At 54.1% G+C, this 19,493-nt stretch overlaps 3 protein-coding genes and 2 pseudogenes across 3 annotated transcripts; 1 reads left to right on the top strand and 4 right to left on the bottom strand.

Annotated features, from left to right (window-relative positions):
* Positions 1 to 278: 278 nt before the first annotated feature.
* On the bottom strand, positions 279 to 1,725 carry SAPIO_CDS4357 (uncharacterized protein; the record flags this gene model as incomplete). The annotated part of the gene is made up of 5 exons (XM_016786925.1): positions 279 to 524; positions 590 to 1,014; positions 1,078 to 1,130; positions 1,224 to 1,317; positions 1,395 to 1,725. The coding sequence occupies 5 exons, from the start codon at positions 1,723 to 1,725 to the stop codon at positions 279 to 281; spliced, it is 1,149 nt and encodes a 382-aa protein (XP_016643527.1).
* An 878-nt stretch (positions 1,726 to 2,603) lies between these two features.
* Positions 2,604 to 3,023, bottom strand: SAPIO_CDS4356 (annotated as a pseudogene; the record flags this gene model as incomplete).
* A 2,020-nt stretch (positions 3,024 to 5,043) lies between these two features.
* On the top strand, positions 5,044 to 6,843 carry SAPIO_CDS4355 (Phosphatidylinositol-glycan biosynthesis class S protein; the record flags this gene model as incomplete). Its single annotated transcript, XM_016786924.1, has 2 exons — positions 5,044 to 5,316; positions 5,428 to 6,843. 2 exons carry the CDS (start codon positions 5,044 to 5,046, stop codon positions 6,841 to 6,843), a joined length of 1,689 nt encoding a protein of 562 aa, XP_016643526.1.
* Positions 6,844 to 7,325: 482 nt separating this feature from the next.
* On the bottom strand, positions 7,326 to 10,802 carry SAPIO_CDS4354 (annotated as a pseudogene; the record flags this gene model as incomplete).
* Positions 10,803 to 15,664: 4,862 nt separating this feature from the next.
* On the bottom strand, positions 15,665 to 16,775 carry SAPIO_CDS4353 (Glutathione peroxidase; the record flags this gene model as incomplete). Its single annotated transcript, XM_016786923.1, has 3 exons — positions 15,665 to 16,007; positions 16,303 to 16,626; positions 16,753 to 16,775. The coding sequence occupies 3 exons, from the start codon at positions 16,773 to 16,775 to the stop codon at positions 15,665 to 15,667; spliced, it is 690 nt and encodes a 229-aa protein (XP_016643525.1).
* Between the last annotated feature and the right edge of the window lie 2,718 nt (positions 16,776 to 19,493).

Here is a 19,493-nt window from a genome sequence, read left to right as displayed (position 1 = left end):
TTGGAGTTTATGTGCGTTTATTAAGGGATTAGAGAGGGAAGGATTTGGACATACCCTGGCATGCTATTTTAGTAGTTGGGTTGATAGTACATGTTGCTACCCCGGTGTTTTCGGTGTTTGCAGGCTAGTTTTATGAGAGGTGCGTTATACTTTAAAGCATGCAGCATGCGGCAGAGATACCTTGCGAATATCCTGTTTTATTTCTATCATACAATGAAAGCTTGGACTCAGTTTTCCTGATCCCCCCAGTCCATTCACTCACGCATCCTGCTCCCCTTTTAAGGGGCATTAGTTGGGCTTGAGACAACCACGGTGCTTAGAGTCGATGCCGTTCCGGCTCCCGAAGTCGATGTCGTTTCAGCGTCGACGGCAGTGGCGGTTGATTCGGGCCCGGTAGCTGTCTTTGCTTCGGCGGCGCTCTGAAGCATACTGAGGACGCTGTGGTAGGCAGGTTTCTTTTGGAGATTCCTGTCGTAGAGGCAGGCATCTCCTTCACCTGGAAACTCGTTGGGGATCCAGGAGTACTACGACGGTGTTCCAAGTTAACCAGGGGAGGACACAACAACAACAGAAGCCCAGAAAAACATACCTGGTCAGTAAAGTCCCAAACCGAAATCCCCACACACTTCTCCGTCTCCAAACAAGCCGCCACAACCTCCATATAATCCTTCGCCTGCTGCTCCCTATCGGCTTCCGTAACAGGCATCTTCGTATGCCTAATGTCCACCTCCGTATATGCCAGCTCATCGACGACCTCGGAAAAGAAGGCCATGGTATCCATGAGCTCCTTCTTGCTCTGGGCGTTGCCCACGCGCGCGTGGTCCTGCATTCCGATGCCGTCGACGCGGGCGCCGGATTCCTTGGCGCGCTTGACGAGGGCGTGGGTGGCGCGGATCTTGTCGTTGATGTAGCGCTCGATGTTGAAGTCGTTGTAGTAAAGCTTGACCGAAGGATCGACTTCTTCGGCGACTTTGAAGGAGAAGGTGATGAAGTCTTCGCCCATGGCGCGGAACACTAGTTTCGGGGGCCAGTCTTAGAGATTTCTGTTTGCATCCGGAGTATTCGGCGTGGACTTACTTGGGCTTTGGCGGAATTTACCGTCGTCCTCGAGGGCTTCGTTGACGACGTCCCTAGAGCGTTGGGGACCTCGGGTTAGAATTGAACTAAAAGCCACCCGGAAAAATGTCCCTCAGACTTTGGTGTTCCCCCATGTTTTCCCTTACCAAGAGTAGCACTGGCCCTTGTAGTGGTTCATGACATTGGTGATATGGCTCCGAATAACCGCCTCCATATCAGCCCTACTAAAGACACTACTGACTGTAGGACATTCCCACCATCGTCAGCCCGCAGCTCGAGCCAAAAGAACAGCGCCTCCTCTCCTCCCGATAACTCACCCCATCCAGGCAACTGGTTATGCCAAACCAAAGTATGACATCTCATACTCCTCCCCGCCCCAACAATCCCCGCAACGGCATCCCCCATGCCGTAGCTGAACCCCCCGCGGCTCCCCTCCGTGTTGGCCCACTTCTGCCCGTTCGCCGGCGTGATCATCCCGAACTCGTCGGGGTCGCGCGCGATGGCCATGTAGGCGGCGTTTCCTAGCGCGGGATTGTCGACGGCCGTGCCGAAGTACTTGAGGCCTGCGGCGACGGCGTATTTGTGGAGCTGGGCATTGCTGCAGGAGAGGAAGAGCGCCGAGGAGAGGAGGAGAGATTTGAAGTGCATTTTGCCTTCTTGGGGGATGTAAGGCCCCTCCAGGTGAGTTGAGTTTGAGGATGAGGACGGCTGTAAGATATCTACGGACGGGGTAGGATTTCCAAATTGTGCAAAGCTGATAGCTGCTCTCACCTATATATATATACATCTCATTCATCCATTTTCTACGCATTTATATATTACTGCGGAGAAATAGAAATGCAGTTTCTACTGAACCTCCCTTTTACCGTCCGGGGCGAACCATGTTGACGGTTACTCTACGTATAGGCACGGCCGGTTCAAGCCGGGAGAACGAGAAAGGGGGAAAGGATACACCCAGTTTCTAGAAACTCTTATTCTATATTGGTATAGCCAGAAGGGAAGTGGGGGATGTTTGTCTTTTCCGGGAACGTTTAAACAAACGAAATTGAGTTGCTTTCTCTCATTAGCCTAAAACGAAGTGTGCATTGTATGGACTTCTGATGTTTCTTGGTGGCTACGTTTTCTGCGCTGCTTTTTGTCAAAGACAACCTATCCTAAAACGATTGAAAGAGAATGGGAAAGCGGAGAAATAGCCTGGCTAGAGAGTCCTCTGGACTAACTGCTATCCGAGGGTGAGGTGTGAATCTCAAGTTGTCGTCCTCCAAGAACGAATAAGAAGATTCATGATATAGCCTACGCAGATCCCGGTAAACAAAAAGTTTGAAAAAGACTGTCATACAACACAGGCCCCTAAAAGCCAATGGACAAGCCAATACAGTAATACATACACAGAAGCTGTAGACCTTTCTATCACCACCATCACCATCACCATCCTATTCCATCCCTGGGACCCGGCGCATCCTCATCAAGGTTCGCCCTCGGACAGAAATTTCCTCTGGAAACAGCATTTCTCGTCCTTGGGGCGGTTAGTCGCAGACTGGATCAGAAGGGACCGTAGCGGGCGCCGAGGAGGGACTGACCGGGGGAGGTTTCGCCGTGGAGGACGGAGGCGCAGGGGGCTTGGGCGGTTTGGCCGAGGAGGAACTGGCTGGGGGGGCTGGGGGCGGAGGGGGCGGAGGGGCCGGAGTAGCTGCGGGAGGCTTCCCCGAAGTGGGAGGAGCCGGAGGAGGATTGGCCGGGGGGGGGGACTCACCAGGGAGGCACTGGGAATACCATTCATTGAAGCGGTGGCAATAAGTCCCGGGTGCGCAGGGGAGTGGACCAGTCCAGCCAAGGCCGGCCCAGCCAGGGCCATCACATTGGCCCCAGATGGGCTGGGCGGGAGGGGGGGCGGCACAAGCGAAGCCGGCGAGGCCCATGACGCCGAAAACAGATATCTTGACCATTGTGTTGTTGGGATGGGAGTATCAACGGTAATGAAAAAGGGGTGCCAACGTGAGATAGAGATAGAGAGAGACTCTACAGGCTTGAATGGTATCTATCGAACTTTGAGGCACTGAGGAACGAAGGAGAGGAAAAAAATCAAGAGCTGAGGGCAACAGACAGCATCTATATGTATGTCTGACGAGGGCTGGCTCCATCGAGGATGCTCCACCTTTCAGTATAATTCTGTACAAGCTCTACATTCCATCTAGGACTATGGCGTCTATAATCCGATCCTCTGATCTTCATCTCGATCCTTAAACAAAGAATAGTAGGTGTTATGCATAGAAGTCTTTGACTACTGAGGTGTGCAAATTCGCCCACAACTTCGATCCCGCGGGCCGAAACACACGGGGGAACTAGTTGCTCGTGATGAAGAGGAGGAAGAGAATAGAGCCGCCATAATGTGGAATGGGAGTATATTGTAATGTGGAATGAAGTAAAGTGGCAAGGTGCCTTTCATCTTGGGTTTTCTTTCACCTGAGCGCCTGTTGAAGGAAAAAGAAGGTTGGAATTTTTGGTAACGGAGGAATGGTGGGACGATATTGCAGGATATCGCCGAAAGCAGACTACGGATGGCTTTTGATGAACGGTGCGGCAGATAATACTCCAAGCATTTGTTCAGGGAGCCGGGAAAAAATGTTCAGAATTTTCTTTCCGCCGTCGTTTTCGTCCTGTGTTGGACTTGTAGGAGCTCTCCCGTCTTCATATGATACTGCTACCCTAACTATTTAATTTCAGAGACCCTAACGTCACTCTCGGCCGGGCGGTAGGATTCCTCTACGAGGGTCGCACCCACTGAATTGTAATGCTATGGAGGGCTTGCTAATAAAAGTGCCAAGAGGAATGCAATACGATGCGCGTGCGTCTGTGAAAGGAGACGGAGGCACGTAAACATAGTCGTCGAGAGTTGCTGCCGAGAGTCCTTTGTACACGCTTAATCGAGAGCTGGGCCTACTTGGTTGTAGAGCTGACCGTCTCATACACGTTCATTCACGGCGCCGGCCTCCGATGGACTGACCGAATTCATTTGCCAGCTCGGCATCCGCCGCCCGGACAGTGGCAGCGACAAAGCAAAATACACAAGCAATAAATACATGTACATATATTGATGCCGTTTGATGGACTTGGTAGTCTGCTCAAACTGTCTTCCGCGCCGAATCCTCCCCGCCACCCCCTGGCATTCCTGGTAGGTGGCCGTCCCCAAACCCGCAACTTTACGAATGAAGCACACAACAACGTCGATGCTCACGAAGGTAGCCACCTCACTACGACCCTCATTACCAACCCCAGGGCCTGGAGATTATTGCCCTTTACTGGCCATCAGATTCCGTCAATTGGAGTTCTGAACTGAAGGGAACCGAGGGGAAATTAGTAGGGTTACTAGAGAGCGAGTTATGGAGGCGTCCTATATTGTGAATAAAAAAAAATGTAGAATAATTGAACTGGAGGAGGTATGCAAGTACTCCTATATTGTGAATAAAAAAAAAATGTAGAATAATGAACTGGAGGAGGTATGCAAGTACTCTCCTTGGTATTGATTGATGAATTGATCTCTTCCGGCTTTTGCGGATGCTTCATCGTTCAAATCCATCGTCATCATGGGACTTGGGACTGTCGCCGAGATCTTGATCATAACCCGATTAATAATCGGAAATATACCGGCAGAACATCTTCGGAGCTTAGAGATAATTTGCGAAGTATGAAGTACTTCGTACACCCTTTAATTCAATTTCCAGCTGGTCTCTGCTGTCCAGGTACAATTGTACAAGCGTCTTTGCGCTCTTCCGTTGCGCTACATACGCTGTGAGAACACGTCCAACATCCATCGTTGATCCCTTCATTCCCGCGGCGCCTCCACCCCCTGTTAAGGCCCGGCTGGTATCCCACCACTGCTCGCTCTGGGGACTCCATACGAAGGGGAAGCTTCACGCGAACGCCTTCCGGCCTCCTACCGTCCAGCTTTTCCTTGTCGAGCCCACCATGGCGAGCGAAAAGGTCCCCGTGGCCGTTAACGAGCCGTCCGCTGAATCGCCCGCTCCCGCTCCCGCTCCCGCTCCCCCAACGACCGCCGATGAGCCCAACTCCTCCGACCCCCCGCCAGAGAAGCCGTCCGACCAGCGCCGGCGGATGTTTATAATACTCTCGTTTTGGGTTTTAATAGTTCTTTTGGGCCTGCCGATATGGTGGAAGACGACGAGCATATACAGGTCGGACCTACCACTAACGGAGATGATGGAATGGGCAGATGGCAAGGTAAGAGAGTGAAAAGAAGGCGATTTGCGACCATCACCTCCTATCTTATACGCAGAGAGGCGCCAGAATTCTTCCGCCGTTGAGAGGCTCTCCGGCTAACCGTCTTACTAGGCCTGCAAACCAGTCTTTCCCCTACAAGTTACAGTACAAGCCGACTCGCTACAAGAGCAGGAGGCCCAGACCCTCCTCCGCCAAACCCAACACGCTCTCGACGACCTAAATGACTTCACCGCACATCATTTGCGCCTCCAACTAGCTCCTCGGGACGCCGCCGGAAGCTCCGAGCCTAAAGTCGACTCCCAATCCGCCGTAACCATCCGCCTAGTCCCCGGCGACTCGACCATGTCTTCGTCCCTCGACCCCACCCAACCCGTCCTCGACATCACCTACCCGCCCAATTCCGTCCCTTCGCACAGCTCGTCCTCCACGCCATCGACCCTCGCAGCGTACATCGCCACCGAGCTCCGCGCCACCTTCGCCGAGGAGCAGGCCATCCTCTCCTACCTGCTCTCGTCGTCCTCGCCGTCGCCGTCCTCGTCGGAAGCGCGCACCAAGTCTCTGAGCCCCGAGCTGCTTGCCTCCCTCGAGAAGCGGACGACCCGCGCCCTCAAGTACTCACACACCTACCACCTCACGTTTTCGCTCTTCACGGCCGGTGCCTCGCCTAGTACGTGGGACATCGATGCCGCTCTCGCCGAGTACATCCGGCCTGTGCTCGACGTCCTCAGCCCCATCCACAACTTCACTGTCGATACGCAGGTGCAACTGTACGCCACCCCGGGAGTGCAATCCGAGGTCCTCTCCAAAGACGACCTCGTCTCCTTCATCAATGCCGCAGAGTGGCCCCTGTCGCCTTCCATCGGCGGCGCCCCGACCATAAACTTCATCATCTACATCGGCAACCAGACCGTCCGCCTCTCCGACCCGTCGGAAAGCCCCGAAGCAACAACCACCTCTCAATCCTGGCTCGTACCCCAATGGGGCTCCGTCTACCTCCTCTCCCTCGCCCCAACAACAACCCACGTCGATGTCCCAGCCCTCAAACAACCCCTCCTCACCTTCTCCTCACACCTCCTCTCCCTCCTCGGCACCCCGGAAACCGGCTCCCTCCCCCTCCGCCTCTCCACCCTCTCCCGCATCCGCTCCGCCGACCTCCTCCTCCGCGCCTCCTCCACCCTCGGCTCCCTCGCCCGCCTCTCCCTCGCCCTCCCCTCCATATCCATCCCCCGCAGCGTCGCCGACGGCGTCTCCAAGACCCTGACCCGCCTCGATCGCGCCTGCGAGAACCTTGCCGCACCCGCCGCCTTGGAATACGCCCGCGTCGCCGAGTCGGAGGCCGAGCGTGCGTTTTTCGAGAAGAGCATGGTTGGACAGCTTTATTTCCCCGATGAGCACAAGGTCGCTGTTTATTTACCCTTGCTGGGCCCCGTGGGCGTGCCGCTTGTTATGGGGCTTGTGAATGAGATTAGGGGGTGGGTGAGGAGGAGGAGGGAGAGGGCTGAGGCGGCTAGGAGGAAGGAGGAGTAAATGGAAGTGTTTCTTATTTATTTTATGTCGGTTTACTTGTTTTATTTATCTTATGTGTTTGTATAATAGAGCTTATCAGCATCGGAATGCAAAGAGTACAGCCTCTACGTTGATGAAACTATTTAAGTCTACGGCTTATGCCTCTGTCGAGGCGTGAGGCGACAAAAAGGAAGCGAATAATATATATATTCCACCCGAAGTTTAAAGCGAAAAAGGGATGAAAAAAAAAAAAAAAAAAAAAAAAAAAAGGAAGAAGACAAGGTGAATTGAAAAAGAATAAAATAAACAGGGAGTTGAAGAAGAAAAGGCAAAGCTACATCAGACGTCGTTATTCCGTCCCATCCCATTCCAGACGACAGTAACTGAAAAAAAAAGCTCTCGTCATATATTCCCTTTCTCTTTTTGCGATTCCCTATCCCAAGATTTGAATATATATCAATCAGGCCACACCAACAAAATAGAGAACATAACCGACCACCCTCTCAAGACCCAGCAATCCCAAGGCCAACTCTCGCCTGGCTCTGCCCACCGGCCCCATAGCCCTGACTCATAACACTCGCATTCGTCCCCGTCCGTTCCCTCATCCTCCTCCCTTCCATCAGACCCCTCAAGCCCCTCTTCTGCAACCCAATAACGGAGCTCAGCTCGCCGCTCCAAATCTCCTTGGGCCCCGCGGCGCTACCCGCCCCGCGTTCCGACTCGCCAATCTCCGACGACCACTCGGACCCGGAGACGCTGGTGGCGGCGCTCATGTCCTCGCTGGCGGGACGACCACTGCTGCCGCTGGGTACGGCGGTGTTGATGCGCAACCCAGCAGCGCGCGAGGCGAGGTTCTGGTTCTGGCCCCCGACGTCGCTCGCGCTCGAGAAGCTGCCGCCGTTCTGGCCCGGTTGTGATATTTCGGACGCGGCGGTCGGGGAGACGAGAGTGTTGGTGTCGGCCGACGGGACGAAGAAGTTGGGGTTGAGGGAGCCGTCGATGCCGCGGCCGCCGCCTGCCGCCATGGCGGTGGCGTTGAATACGGCGGCGGCGTTACGGGAGTCAAGGAGGGCGTGGAGCCTCTCGACGACGGCTTCTAAGAGTCCGTCGATGCGGTAAGGGCGGGCAATCTGGAGGAGGGAACAGAGGATCTGAGGGGTGCAGAGCGGAGAGGACAGCGGTGCTAGGGAAGAGGTGTAGAGGAAGTGAAGGAGAGCTTGCACGGTGAGGTAGGTGTGGGGAAGGTAGAGGCACCTGGGGCGCGAGTTGGGAGGTAGCGTCCGTGGAGTAGGCGCCGTGTTAATCGTCGCCATCGTAACGGGGTCGACGGTGCCGGGGGACAAGACGCCGCCCGAAAGGCTCGTCGCCGCCGTGCTCGGCGGCTTGCCGGATGACGTGGCTGAGACTAGCGTGCTGGCCATGGACAGGGTGCTGCCGACCGTATTACGTTCGGAACTGACGGCCGTCATGCTCGAGCTCCTGATGGGATTCGCCATGCCCGACCGAAGAGTTACGGCGTCGCTTCCATCCTGCGTGGCGGTTCCCTCCCGAAGGAGCTGCACGAAATACGGACCCCATCGGCGCGCAACGATTCTAGAATTCACGGGTATGCGCTCGCCTGTGATGCACAATATATCCATGTCCGCAAGCTCGCGCATAGCGAGCGCCTTCTCGCCCAACTCCTCCGAGGCCCGCGAATGCGACCGTCCTCCTGCCGTGGAACCGGCTTTGCGCGCGACGCTGAGGCCCGGCCCCGCATAGGGGCTGCTAGCCGAAACGAACCCAGAAAGGGGCGACGTCTTCCTGGGGTTATCGTAAAACCCAAACGCCTCCAACTCCACCATGCACACGTTCGAAAAGTTAATTCGCCGGTGGTTGTAGTCATCGACGAGGCTTCGCTTCCGGTTTCCTAGGATGACGAACGTGTTGCGCCTGCTCCAAAGCACGCCTCGGTTCCAGCTGCCTTGGCTAAACACCGAGCCGCCGGCATCGATGCGCGACCACGTCAGCGTTCGCAAGTCGAGGGCCCACAGTGCGTATTCCTGCTTGCTCGAGGTGAGGTACGTGCCGCTAACGACGAAGTGGGTGTCGATGACCCCACCGTTGGGGAATCGTAGGCCAGGAGGTGAGTAGGCACTAGCCATGGCCTTCTCGGAGAGGGTGCCGTCGGGTGCGCGGATCTGGAGCTCTAGCTTGACGTCTAGGAAGTTGTAGTTCGAGTAGATGAGCATCGACGAGCCGGGCTCCCTCGACTCTTGGCTGATACCGCCTTCCTGCCGTTGGGGTCCACTTGACTGTGCTCTCCCGATTTTGGCCGTGACGGAAGGTAGCAAAGGCGCGACGACGCTCCTATACGCGCCGCAGCTCTTGCCGAGGGGCTGAGTCGAGGTCCACTTGAGACTACGCAGGTTGAAGACGCTAATCTGCTCAATGTAATGGTTGGCAGCATCCTGTCCACCCACAACAATCATCTCGGCTCCACCCGTGCCGTCAATGGACACACCCAGCCTGCCCTCGTTAGGATTGCCGCTGGAAGGGTTGTGGTGAAGAGCCGAGAGCGGCGCTTTGCTGGACGAGAAGATGGCCGACGATGGCAAGATGCACGCGCAGTGAGCATATCTACCTTCGGGAGCATCAGGCGTATCGATGGCGACCCATTTGCGTGTGGCCACATCATAAATGTAAATATCCGACATGACTGTCATCTCGGGTTGCTGGTCGTTGACGGAGGGACTCGACGGGTTCGTAGCGGGCGACATGCCCCCGTAACAGACAAGTTTTGTATCTCCCAAGGCGCACATGGAATGAAAATATCTAGGTGGTGGAATGTCTCCGGTGGTTTCGAGTTTCGTCCAGTGACGTCGAATGAGGTCCAGCTCGTACAGATCCGACGTTAAGGGGGCGGGGCGGCTCCTGGACAATATCCGTCCGCCAAACACGTAGAGCTTATCGCCCAGGATCGTCGTCGTCGCTCCAACGAGCGCATGGGGTTCGCGACCGGTAGTGCGGTGCACGTTGCACATGAGGCCGGAGAGGTGTGCCGAGGACGCTGAGGGGGGTGGCAAGCTACCAGTAGCGGGGGTACGAGGTTGTTGTTGATTTACGGATGGTGAAGGTCCAGCAGACAAGGGGCCGTTGCTCCTGGGTGTCAAGTTGTCCTTGGAATCGGCAGGGCCTCCTGCACCGTCCTGTCTCGAATTTCCACCGATCGACGCTAGGCTGCTCTGGCTGCTCGTTAGGTCGTACCCTTCCTGGCCGGCGCTGGCACCGTACATGGCGGCGGCGGCACCGGCAGAAACGCTCGAGTCCATTGTGCTCGTGCGGCTGTCCATGGCGGAAAAAGAAGGGAAGGGGGTGGTGACGTCGCGGTCGTCGTCGGGGGGTTCGATGTCGATGATGGCGTCGAGAGGGGCTCGTATGGGCGCTGTATGAGGCGGGACCGGGGTAAGCAGAGATTCGTCGGTGGAGTCGACTGAATCGTCGGGCGGTGGTTCAGGCGGAAGAGGCTTGGCAAGGCTATCCTGCAAGCTCAGGCTGCGACCATGTTGTGCGGGGCGGCGGATTCTGGAAGACGACGAGGAAGGAGGGACGGACGAGGTGGGCGGTAACGTGGCAGAATTGATGGAGGAGGAAAAGGGGCCGGACGAAAAAGCGGTGCGGTTTAAAAAGGAAGGTTGCCGGCGAACGCCCGGCGAATCTTCGCGATTGCTGCTGCTGCTGGGAGCGAGTTTTCTGATGCCTCGATAAACGCCGGAGAGGATGTCGGAAGGTGATTTAGAGACAGATGCAGAGGGGGCAGATGCATTGTTGGAGCGATCGTCAGTTTCGGAATCGGAAAAATAGGAGGGGCCGCTGCTTTCTGTTACTGGGGTCACGAGTGGTGTGTGTGAGTGTCCCAATGTGGGAGTCTGGGCGCCGCTGCCCTGAGCATGAGGGAGTGGGAGAGATCCAGGCCCTGCAGTGCCCGAGGGCGTGGACATGGTGGCGGTGGAAAGTTAGCGCTGAGCACCAAATTTTGGCTGGTTCCAGAGCGCCGGCGTGCGCTGTACCTCGTAGTGCCTCGTGCTCTGTGATTGAGGCTGGCAGGCACTAGGCAGACACTAGCGGAGAGCCGGTTCGGATGATGTCGACTTGGGGAGTCAAGCACAGTTACTTTGTCGTCGTCGTTGGCCAGCGCAGCGGTCTGCTGCCTATGTGCCGTGAAAGTTCGATCACTCGAGTCTTCGTTCCCCTCCTCTTTCTCGTAAAAACGACCTTAGCCAAACCGGCTTTTTTGTAGCTGGTGCCCCTCCCTCTAAGACGGCGGCCGGTCAATCCATAGATGCCAATACTAAATAACAACCAGATGTGTAAAATGACTAGCCGAGTTTCGTTCGTTCCCCAGCTGGCCACGCACAGCTCGGAAAGCAACCTTTCTGCAGGACACTGCTAACCCTGTGAGGTCAGGTCAGGGCCCCTCTCCGATTTGCGATTGACTGGTCAAATTGAACCGGTTTGCTGGGTTTCCTTACCGTTTATCCCGGAAACTGCTTCGTTCTGTGTCCGGGGGCCGATAGTCCTAACAAGGCGTCTTAGAGAGCCGAGAGAAAAGGCAGGCGGCCAGAGATGGAGGAGCTTTGATGGGGGAGAGACAGAGACGGGAGAGCCGGGACTAAAATAAAACTGAGATACCGGTAGGGAGAGAGGAGGTGGGATAGAAGGACGAGGATGGACCAGTGCATGTGGGGTGCGTACGCTACAAGTATGTTTGGGTTTATACGAAGCGTGTAGGGCAGGGTGCCAGAGTTTAAGGGGATGATAGAATGAACTGGATGGAGAGCAGGACGCGGACTTGAGGTCTTCAAATCCATATCCTACCTGTAAAGTACCAGGTTAACAGGGAGGAAGGATACATTTGAATCATACTGATACTGCTACGACGCGTCCAGACCATGGCCTGGCCATGTAAGTGGGGAGGCCAAGTCGTCCGTCCCGTGTCCAATCGACCAAAGAGTCAGGGGTGGCCAGTTTTCACATCAGTGTCAAAACGGGCCTAGCCACCACGAAGTAGTACGAAGTACGTGAAATACGTGGGAAAGTGGGGAGAGTAAAAACCTGGCTGGCGGAAAGAGAGGCTGACGATGATGACCAGGCCCGATTCCTACAGCTAATCCTACCAGTACATTAGTTTACGAGGCGGATGGTGATCTCGGCGCCAACATGGACCGGGGGAGAGGACCAGCGCAAAAGGAGCAGGGAGGAGAGCAGATTATTACTTTGTAGTTTACCAAGACGGCATTCATCGGGAAGGGAATGGAACAAAATGGGGTCCCCAAACAACGCTAGAACGGAAGAAACGGACGAGGGTTTGGACCAGACACAAAGCGGCGTACTTGTAACCTCTTTCCATCAAGCCTGATTTCTAGAAGACTTCCAGCTCACACCAAGTCAACAAAGTGATCAATTGATCCTAGTCTGATGAAAAGCCCCTCAAACCATAACGCCGACCTGCGTGGCAGTACTTGTACACTCGTGTCCACGGCGTAGCAGTGTGCTTTGTACCTCACAGTTGAAACTTGAGGATGTAGTGTATAGTAGCAGTGTCTCTCAGGATCGCACCATCCTTTTTCTTGTACATTTCAACATTTGCTCTTATAGCAATTTCAGTGAAGGGATAAATGGACTCCCCTTTTCCCCGTCTTCTTGTGCCTGCTCGGAGTTCTCAATAGACCCAAAATTTCTCCTCGTGCGTGGGCTCAATCTCGTTTCTTCAAGGTACCAATTGATACATTGGAAGAGCTTGCTCAGGCCAGCCTCGGTCTTGATGCAGGTGGCTGCATGAACCATTGAACCTCCGTCCAGGACGACGACGACCTGTTTCTTTCGCGTGCCTTATCCACCACTAGGCTCGGAGCCTGCCATGGTTGTGGCCGAAGCTAGCTAGAGGGAAGTGCGCTATTAGTCACGGCAGCTTGAATAGCGCAGATGCTCTCGTGTGTTGATTCAACGGAGTACTTGACTGAGTAGTGCACTGTGGTGTCTGATTTCTGTACACAGAAGTATGCACATTCGAAGCATCCGGCCGCCAACTCCTGCGACCTTATGGAGGACGCACGGACACTATCATGGTGTTGAGGCGGATCAGGTACGTCTGAGAGCCAGGTAGGGCACCATTCGGTCTCTCTCTTCCTTACTTTTTGTTTCTGCTTCCCTCATCAGACGATTTGCAGACGGGTTCTCAACAGGCCAGCCAGTCCGTGGATATTCGCCGACCAGAGAGCAAAGAGCCCGATCCTTACCCGAGCAGGCGGGCTGTGTAAGAAGACCGCGGCAGAGGCTCAACCCGTGTCGCTGTGTCTGGTAGGTGCTAAAAGGTCGTCGGGAAAACCATCAGTTTTCATTCCAGCCATTCCAGCCTGAAAGATGCCGCTTCCGGGAAGGGAATTCCATTGCTCGATCGAGGCTCGGAGATTGGGTAATAATAGATAGTCGATGGTTTGAGGGTGACTGTGGGGAAGCGTTGAAACGAGCACGGGAGGGGACCGAGAGGCGAAAGAAGGGAGGATAACCTGGCCACGATGATCAGCGCTAGAGGCAGAGCGGGCGTATTACTTCGCACTTGAAGCCAGCCAGGCAAGTCAGAAAATGAATTGACTTAACCCGTGAGACTGTGCGACGGCACTGCATTGCTCATCCATCCCCTTCCTCATAGCCACCGTGATGATCAGTCACAGCAAACGTACGACCCAGTCAGCATGCCGATTCTGTTAAGCAAAGGATTTGCAACATGTACAAACATTCACTCAGAATCATCAGCACCAAAACCACAATTTACTTCGTAGCCTGATGTTGGTTCACTCTTCTTCGCGGGGGCGTGTGTCTCTCTCGTGCCTGAATAATCACATGCAGGAACGGGGTTATTTCAAGAGTTCTGCCTTATGCTGGCTCCTTCTGTTCTAGTGTCTGCACCCTCGAGGCTAGTGCAGAACCGCCATTTCGGAGGAGGAAGAATAGGGAAAGAGAAGACGAGGCCACGCCGAAAGGGGGAAGGGGCTGCCTGGATGACAGATATGAGAAGGTGCAGGCCACTGAGTCCAGTCATCCTCCACGGATAGCACTAACCCGTTGCATCCATCACCGACCGACTTGATGCCCTCAACATTTCAATATCTCCTGCACCTCGCTGCTTCGAGTTTCCATTTGATAACCGAAGGTTGAGATGCAACCCAGCTGTTGCGAAGGATGAGGTTTATTATAGCTGGACCATGTAAATAGTAATTTGGCTCTTCAGTTAGGTGGAGATGGCGAAGTTCCAGATGCTCCATACGAAGAAAGAGTGGACAAAGCAATAGTAGTAATACGGAATATTAGTATGAGTACGAAGGAGGCGGATTAAACCCCCATTCCCGTCCAATAATCCAAGCTGACCCTGAAAAACGGCTGAATCTGACCCAGAAAAGGGTTTTGGGAACGCCACCCGCATGGGTCTTCTTCCACTTCCCGTGATCCAAGAATCATGCTAACGGAATATCGCTTCAACGGATCGAGCCTTTGCCCCAAAAATGAAGTGCACGAACGCACAACTCAAGCGAGGAAACAAACCCCACCCACCGATCTGGATTCTGTCTCGCAACAACTTCCCACAACTTCCAAGGAATCCCCGTGCGCTACCCCCGGCTTCCCATCGGTAAACCACGCAGTAACACCTTTGCTGCCAGGTCCATCCCTGCCGCGAACAGGGCCCGCCTATAACAGAAACGAATTAAACGTCTAAAGCTCTTTGTTTCAACTGAGAGGTGGTATTGGGAGATGGCGGGTTTCGAGTTCCGGGGTCGCACCAGATCGCAGTCTGCAAAGTACTTCGTACACTCCCTCGTCCCACTCATCCAAGGAGCTTCTCCTGTTAGGAAGTACCTTCGATCCTAAATTGCAAGCCAATCTCCGTCACTTCGTCACAACTCCAAAGTAATCTAAGCTGAGGGAGCAATGAGCGCCGCGGATGTGACTCCTCAGGTATGCTGGATTGATTAAACTACCTGTAGGCCTCGCAAAGCACGAATGGCGGATCTGTGGAAAAGACGGCTCGTTCACCTTGCCAGTCTAGCTCTAGATCAATATTGTGAGAAGTCAGAATCCCGCCTTTGCTGAACCCAGCAGCGTGGGTGCAGGGCCTGGCCAGGCCAAGTCCTTGTAGATTCTTGATTCATCATTTCTCAGTCTTGCCAGACCAGCCTGCCTTGGTCATTTGAGTTACCCACTGCGAGCTCGTGTAAGACGGTCAATGGAAGGGGAACCGAGGATCGCCACGCGACACCGTTAATATCCACACGTGGCTGCAATGTGGACACCACGCCCGGAAATGCAGGGTCCTCCTACTGATCATTCCTCGATGAAACTAGCTTCGGGAAGGCAGTCCCAAGTGCATGTCTCGTGGACATGTCACCGCCTACTTCGGAGCGTATCAGAAGTTCCAAGGCAAAAATTCGAATGCCTGTACGAAAACGAGGCCAGCGATCCTAGGGTCATCGTCATCTACGAGTGGGATGTGCAAAGGGTCAATCTGGGGCGATGAGGATCTGCGAAAAGAATGGCCTAGGCGCTAGGGTGGTTATCCTTTTCGGCGGCAAACGAGATCTCTCTTGCGCGTTCACAATTGCCAACTCTTTGCTGTCATGTGTTTGGTCATTCATTTCTTTCATTCATGTGTGGCTCTGGATCATTACCCGAGACCTGTGATATCAAAAAGCTCCCATCATTTTCCCGTCCTTCATTTCACAAGAAACCTTTATGCTATTATACCCTTGGATACCTGTGTTCTTCACCTAACTCCTTACCCCCTCACACCAGCACGGATTGAAACCGTTTACTGCTGGCCAGTGACCTTATCCTTAGCCAGAGGAGTGAATCGGAGGTAAGGCTTGACGATGCGGAAGTCGGGGAAGAGCTCCTTGGCCTGCTCGTTGGAGACCGAGGGGTGAACGATGACGTCATCACCGGGAACCCAGTTGATTGGGGTAGTAACCTTGTACTTATCACCGGTCTGGAGGGAGTCGACAATACGGAGGACCTCGGCGGCGTTACGACCGGTGGAGGCGGGGTAGGCCAGGATGGTTCGGATGACCTTCTTGGGGTCGATGACGAAGACGGATCGGATGGTGAACGCAATGCCCTTGGAGTCGACGTTGGTGGTGTCCTGGTGGTCAAGCCTGTGAAAGGGGGTTAGAATCGTTTCGTTCATTCACTTATGATCTGAGGTCTCGAGGATTTTCAGGCCCGGCGCAAAAGTCGGGGTCCTCTAGTCTAGCCTTGCTTTGAAACTACTCCAAGGGCTTGACGACTCGTAGGCCAACCGATGACGCGACAAAATGTAGGTCTGGTTTGAAACGGAGCTCGGCTCTCACCTCACTCGAGGTACTACGAGTGAAAACCACTCGTTCCCCTCCCGCCCGTCTGACACCCAATGTACCTGGCAAATTCCAAGGAGTAGAGGTTTAAACTTACATGTCATAGAGGTAGGCAATCTTGCGCTCCTTGTCACCAATGATGGGGAACTTGACGTTGCCGCCGGTGACCTCAGCAATGTCCTTGATCCAGCCGTTGTGGCTGTCTACGGTGTTGGCCGAGAGACCGATGAGCTTGACGCCGCGCTTGGTGAACTCGGGCTCGAGCTTGGCGAAGGCGCCGAGCTCGGTGGTACAGACGGGGGTGTAGTCCTCGGGGTGGGAGAAGAAGACGACCCAGTTGTCACCGACGAACTCGTGGAAGTCGATAGGACCGGCGGAGGTTTCGGCCTTGAAGTTGGGGGCGATGCTGCCCAGGCGGAGACTGAGAAAGCGGCTTGCGCATTAGCTTTGACTTTTCCAATTTTCAAACCCCCCTCATGCATGAGGCACTGGGTGGTTCGTGGGGGCTTGCGCAAGCTCCGTGATCTAAGATGCAGGGGCAACTTACGGCTCAGCGCGTTGTTCGGCCATTGTGTGATATTGTTGAAGATTCGTAGGTTTGAGTTGAGATTGGATCAAGGACTTGGGAGGATCAAGGACAGGGACAGTGGGATCACGGTGGGTATGAATGATATGAGGAAGGAAAAAGAGAGGGAACCAGGACGAAGAGGTGCGGGAGGGGCAGTCATATATGTATTGCCTCAGTTCTGAACGGGCAAGATTGGCTTGTTTCGGGGTTTACAAATAAGGTCCCTGGATGGCACGAATTAACAGTTGGATCAATCAATTCCACTCCCCTTCCCTCACGCTCTCGTGTCCCTTTCTCTCCCAGCAACATGAGAGATTTCCCTCCATCAGAAAAGAGGAGGGGCGTGGGCGCAGCGACTCGCATCACTATCAAGAGGAGGGGCAAGTTAAACCCCGAGCAGCTTGGCGGCGGGGGGGAAAGAAATTGTGCGATCAGGATACCCAGCCGAGCAGGCGACGAAGCACGACTTCTCCCATAGAACAATTGAGCTTTGAAATCCCGCGTTCTGGTCGCCGAGCTAGTGAGGTTTCGTCGCAAGAATGGGTCCTTATTGTGCCACACTCTAATTTCTGATGGAGGGTAGCTGCATGTCGCCGCCCTACCTTGGTAGCTTAGATTTCTCAGTCGATAATTTGGGGAATGGTTTTCTGATTATTTTGACGGCCTCGTGTTTGCCTCTCCAAATTCAAATATGAGAGCCTGGTTGAGATGGGCTCTAAATAATACCAATTCATTCCCTCGTTCCTTCCGTGTCGTTCCCACTCAACTCTCACTCGCGTCCATGGAGCTTTCCGACCCCGCGGAGTATCGCGAACAAAAGCCGTCGGGAGGGGTAGAAAAAGACTCGAAACGGAAGGGAGGGGTTCGTGTCGAAGTATTGTGTACCTCGACTGGGGTCGAGACATGCGGAGCATACGAAGTAAGGTGCCAGATGAGGTATAGGATTGCTTGCAGTACACAACTCGAGTACGGCATGCGCCTCTCCATGAGGTATCAATTGACGTGATACTTCACATTCCTGTGAATTCCTCTTTTAGAGATACCTTTTGTCATGTAAAACGTAAAACTGTTCTTCTTGGCTGCAACTTTTTTCCGATCATCCCTCTTGCGATGGTTGGCCGAGAACGGCACTGCCTTTGAGGAATGGCTTCTAGAGAATCCATCACGCCACTTACTTCGTACAAGAGGAGATGCTCAGGTCCTCTCTTTGGGAAGGTACGCGTCGGATGGGGATGTCCCGGGTGGCCTTACCAGAGCTTCGAGTCTGGAGCGAAGTAGATAGTACCCAGAACTCAATTCGATTACTATTCCGGTAGCTCATTCTCGGCTCTCAATTCAAATGTTCCAGCCCGCTCAGAAAAGCGTCATAGTTTATAATCAGCTTGATATGACCTCAATTTTCTGTCTGGCAATTGAAAAGGTAGACTTGGTCAATTAGTTCTACCTTGAAACTTCTATTGCTACTATCATTCGCATTCAAGACGCGGCGCATCGTAAATCAATCCCGCCTCATCATAAGCGATTACTCCAACGCTGAACGACGCTGAAAATCAAGCCGCCCACTGTTGTGACCCCATCCCATATCGCATTTGATCCATCCATCCACTTCGTCGACCCTCCACGCGAACCATTCAATATTCCCCCAGAAATGCGAATGCAAAGCCGAGTACCAGGATCGTCAATCCCCAAAAGGGATGTCACTATCAATTGCGTGCTGCGGAGAACTCATGATTGGCCGGACCTAGACCCAAGTGCCAATGATGTCATTTATAGCTTGACTTTGCACAAGGCCGAAACCGCCCCTCCCACGCCCTGTCTCTGTCCTTCATAGTGTCATACCCCTCATTCTGGCCAAAGGGGAGGAGGGAAGGAAGCATCCAGCTGCGTCCTTCACACCCCCAAGCTCGCGAAGTGTGCTTGTCGAAGTTGTTGGCAAGCACGAACCACTCGGTCTTGTCTCGGTGGGGTTAGTTACTTGTAGATTTGGATTAGTTCAGGGTGTGTTGATTACTATTCTGCAATCTCGAAATTTCCAAGGGCAGGGGCGGCTGGGCTTACGAAAAGTCCACGACTAATACGTTTCGCTGGACCCATGGTCAGTTCCCGACGACTTGCGATGCAGGGGTACACTTATTTCTCCCGAGTGTACACAGGTAGTAGAAGAATCTGGACCTCTTCGCTACTTCCCAGGCGAGAAGGCGTAAGCAGAACTCCCCATTGGAACGCGTCGTCCATCACGACATAAGTGAGAGCGCATGTGTCCATCTGCTCCCCATTCTTGCTCAAGTATGTCCGGCCGGTGTGCTTCGGAAGTAGTTCGGTCTCTGCTTTGACAGAAATGTGTTGCACACCATCCCGCGCCGTCACGCCGTCACCCCAGTCGCTCTTGCGCCGTGCCGCTTGTGTAGTGCATGTGCCAGCAAGACGGGTGCATGGAAGAAACAAAGTGAATGTATTATTTGCATGTCACTGCCCATCACCTGCCCCCTTCTCCGCATTTAGCCTCACCTATCTGCCCTTCCTGCTCGACGATTCTGCAAACTTGACTGGAACGTCGTCCACAAGCGGGAAGCGGATACTTTTTGCCCCTGGCCTCGAACCAGAGGCTAGACCTTTCCACTAATACCTCCTGCTTCGACCAGCCGTTACCGATTCACCATCGTACATATGCTGCCGCAACAACACGCTTAAGGTCCTGAGGTCTATTGTGCCCCTGGGAT

This window comes from Scedosporium apiospermum, assembly GCF_000732125.1.
Source record: "Scedosporium apiospermum strain IHEM 14462 chromosome Unknown SEQ_SAPIO_0091, whole genome shotgun sequence".
Classification (NCBI taxonomy): domain Eukaryota; kingdom Fungi; phylum Ascomycota; class Sordariomycetes; order Microascales; family Microascaceae; genus Scedosporium; species Scedosporium apiospermum.
The sequence above is the reverse complement of the archived record's forward strand: the minus strand, read 5'-3'. Positions and strand labels throughout refer to the sequence as shown.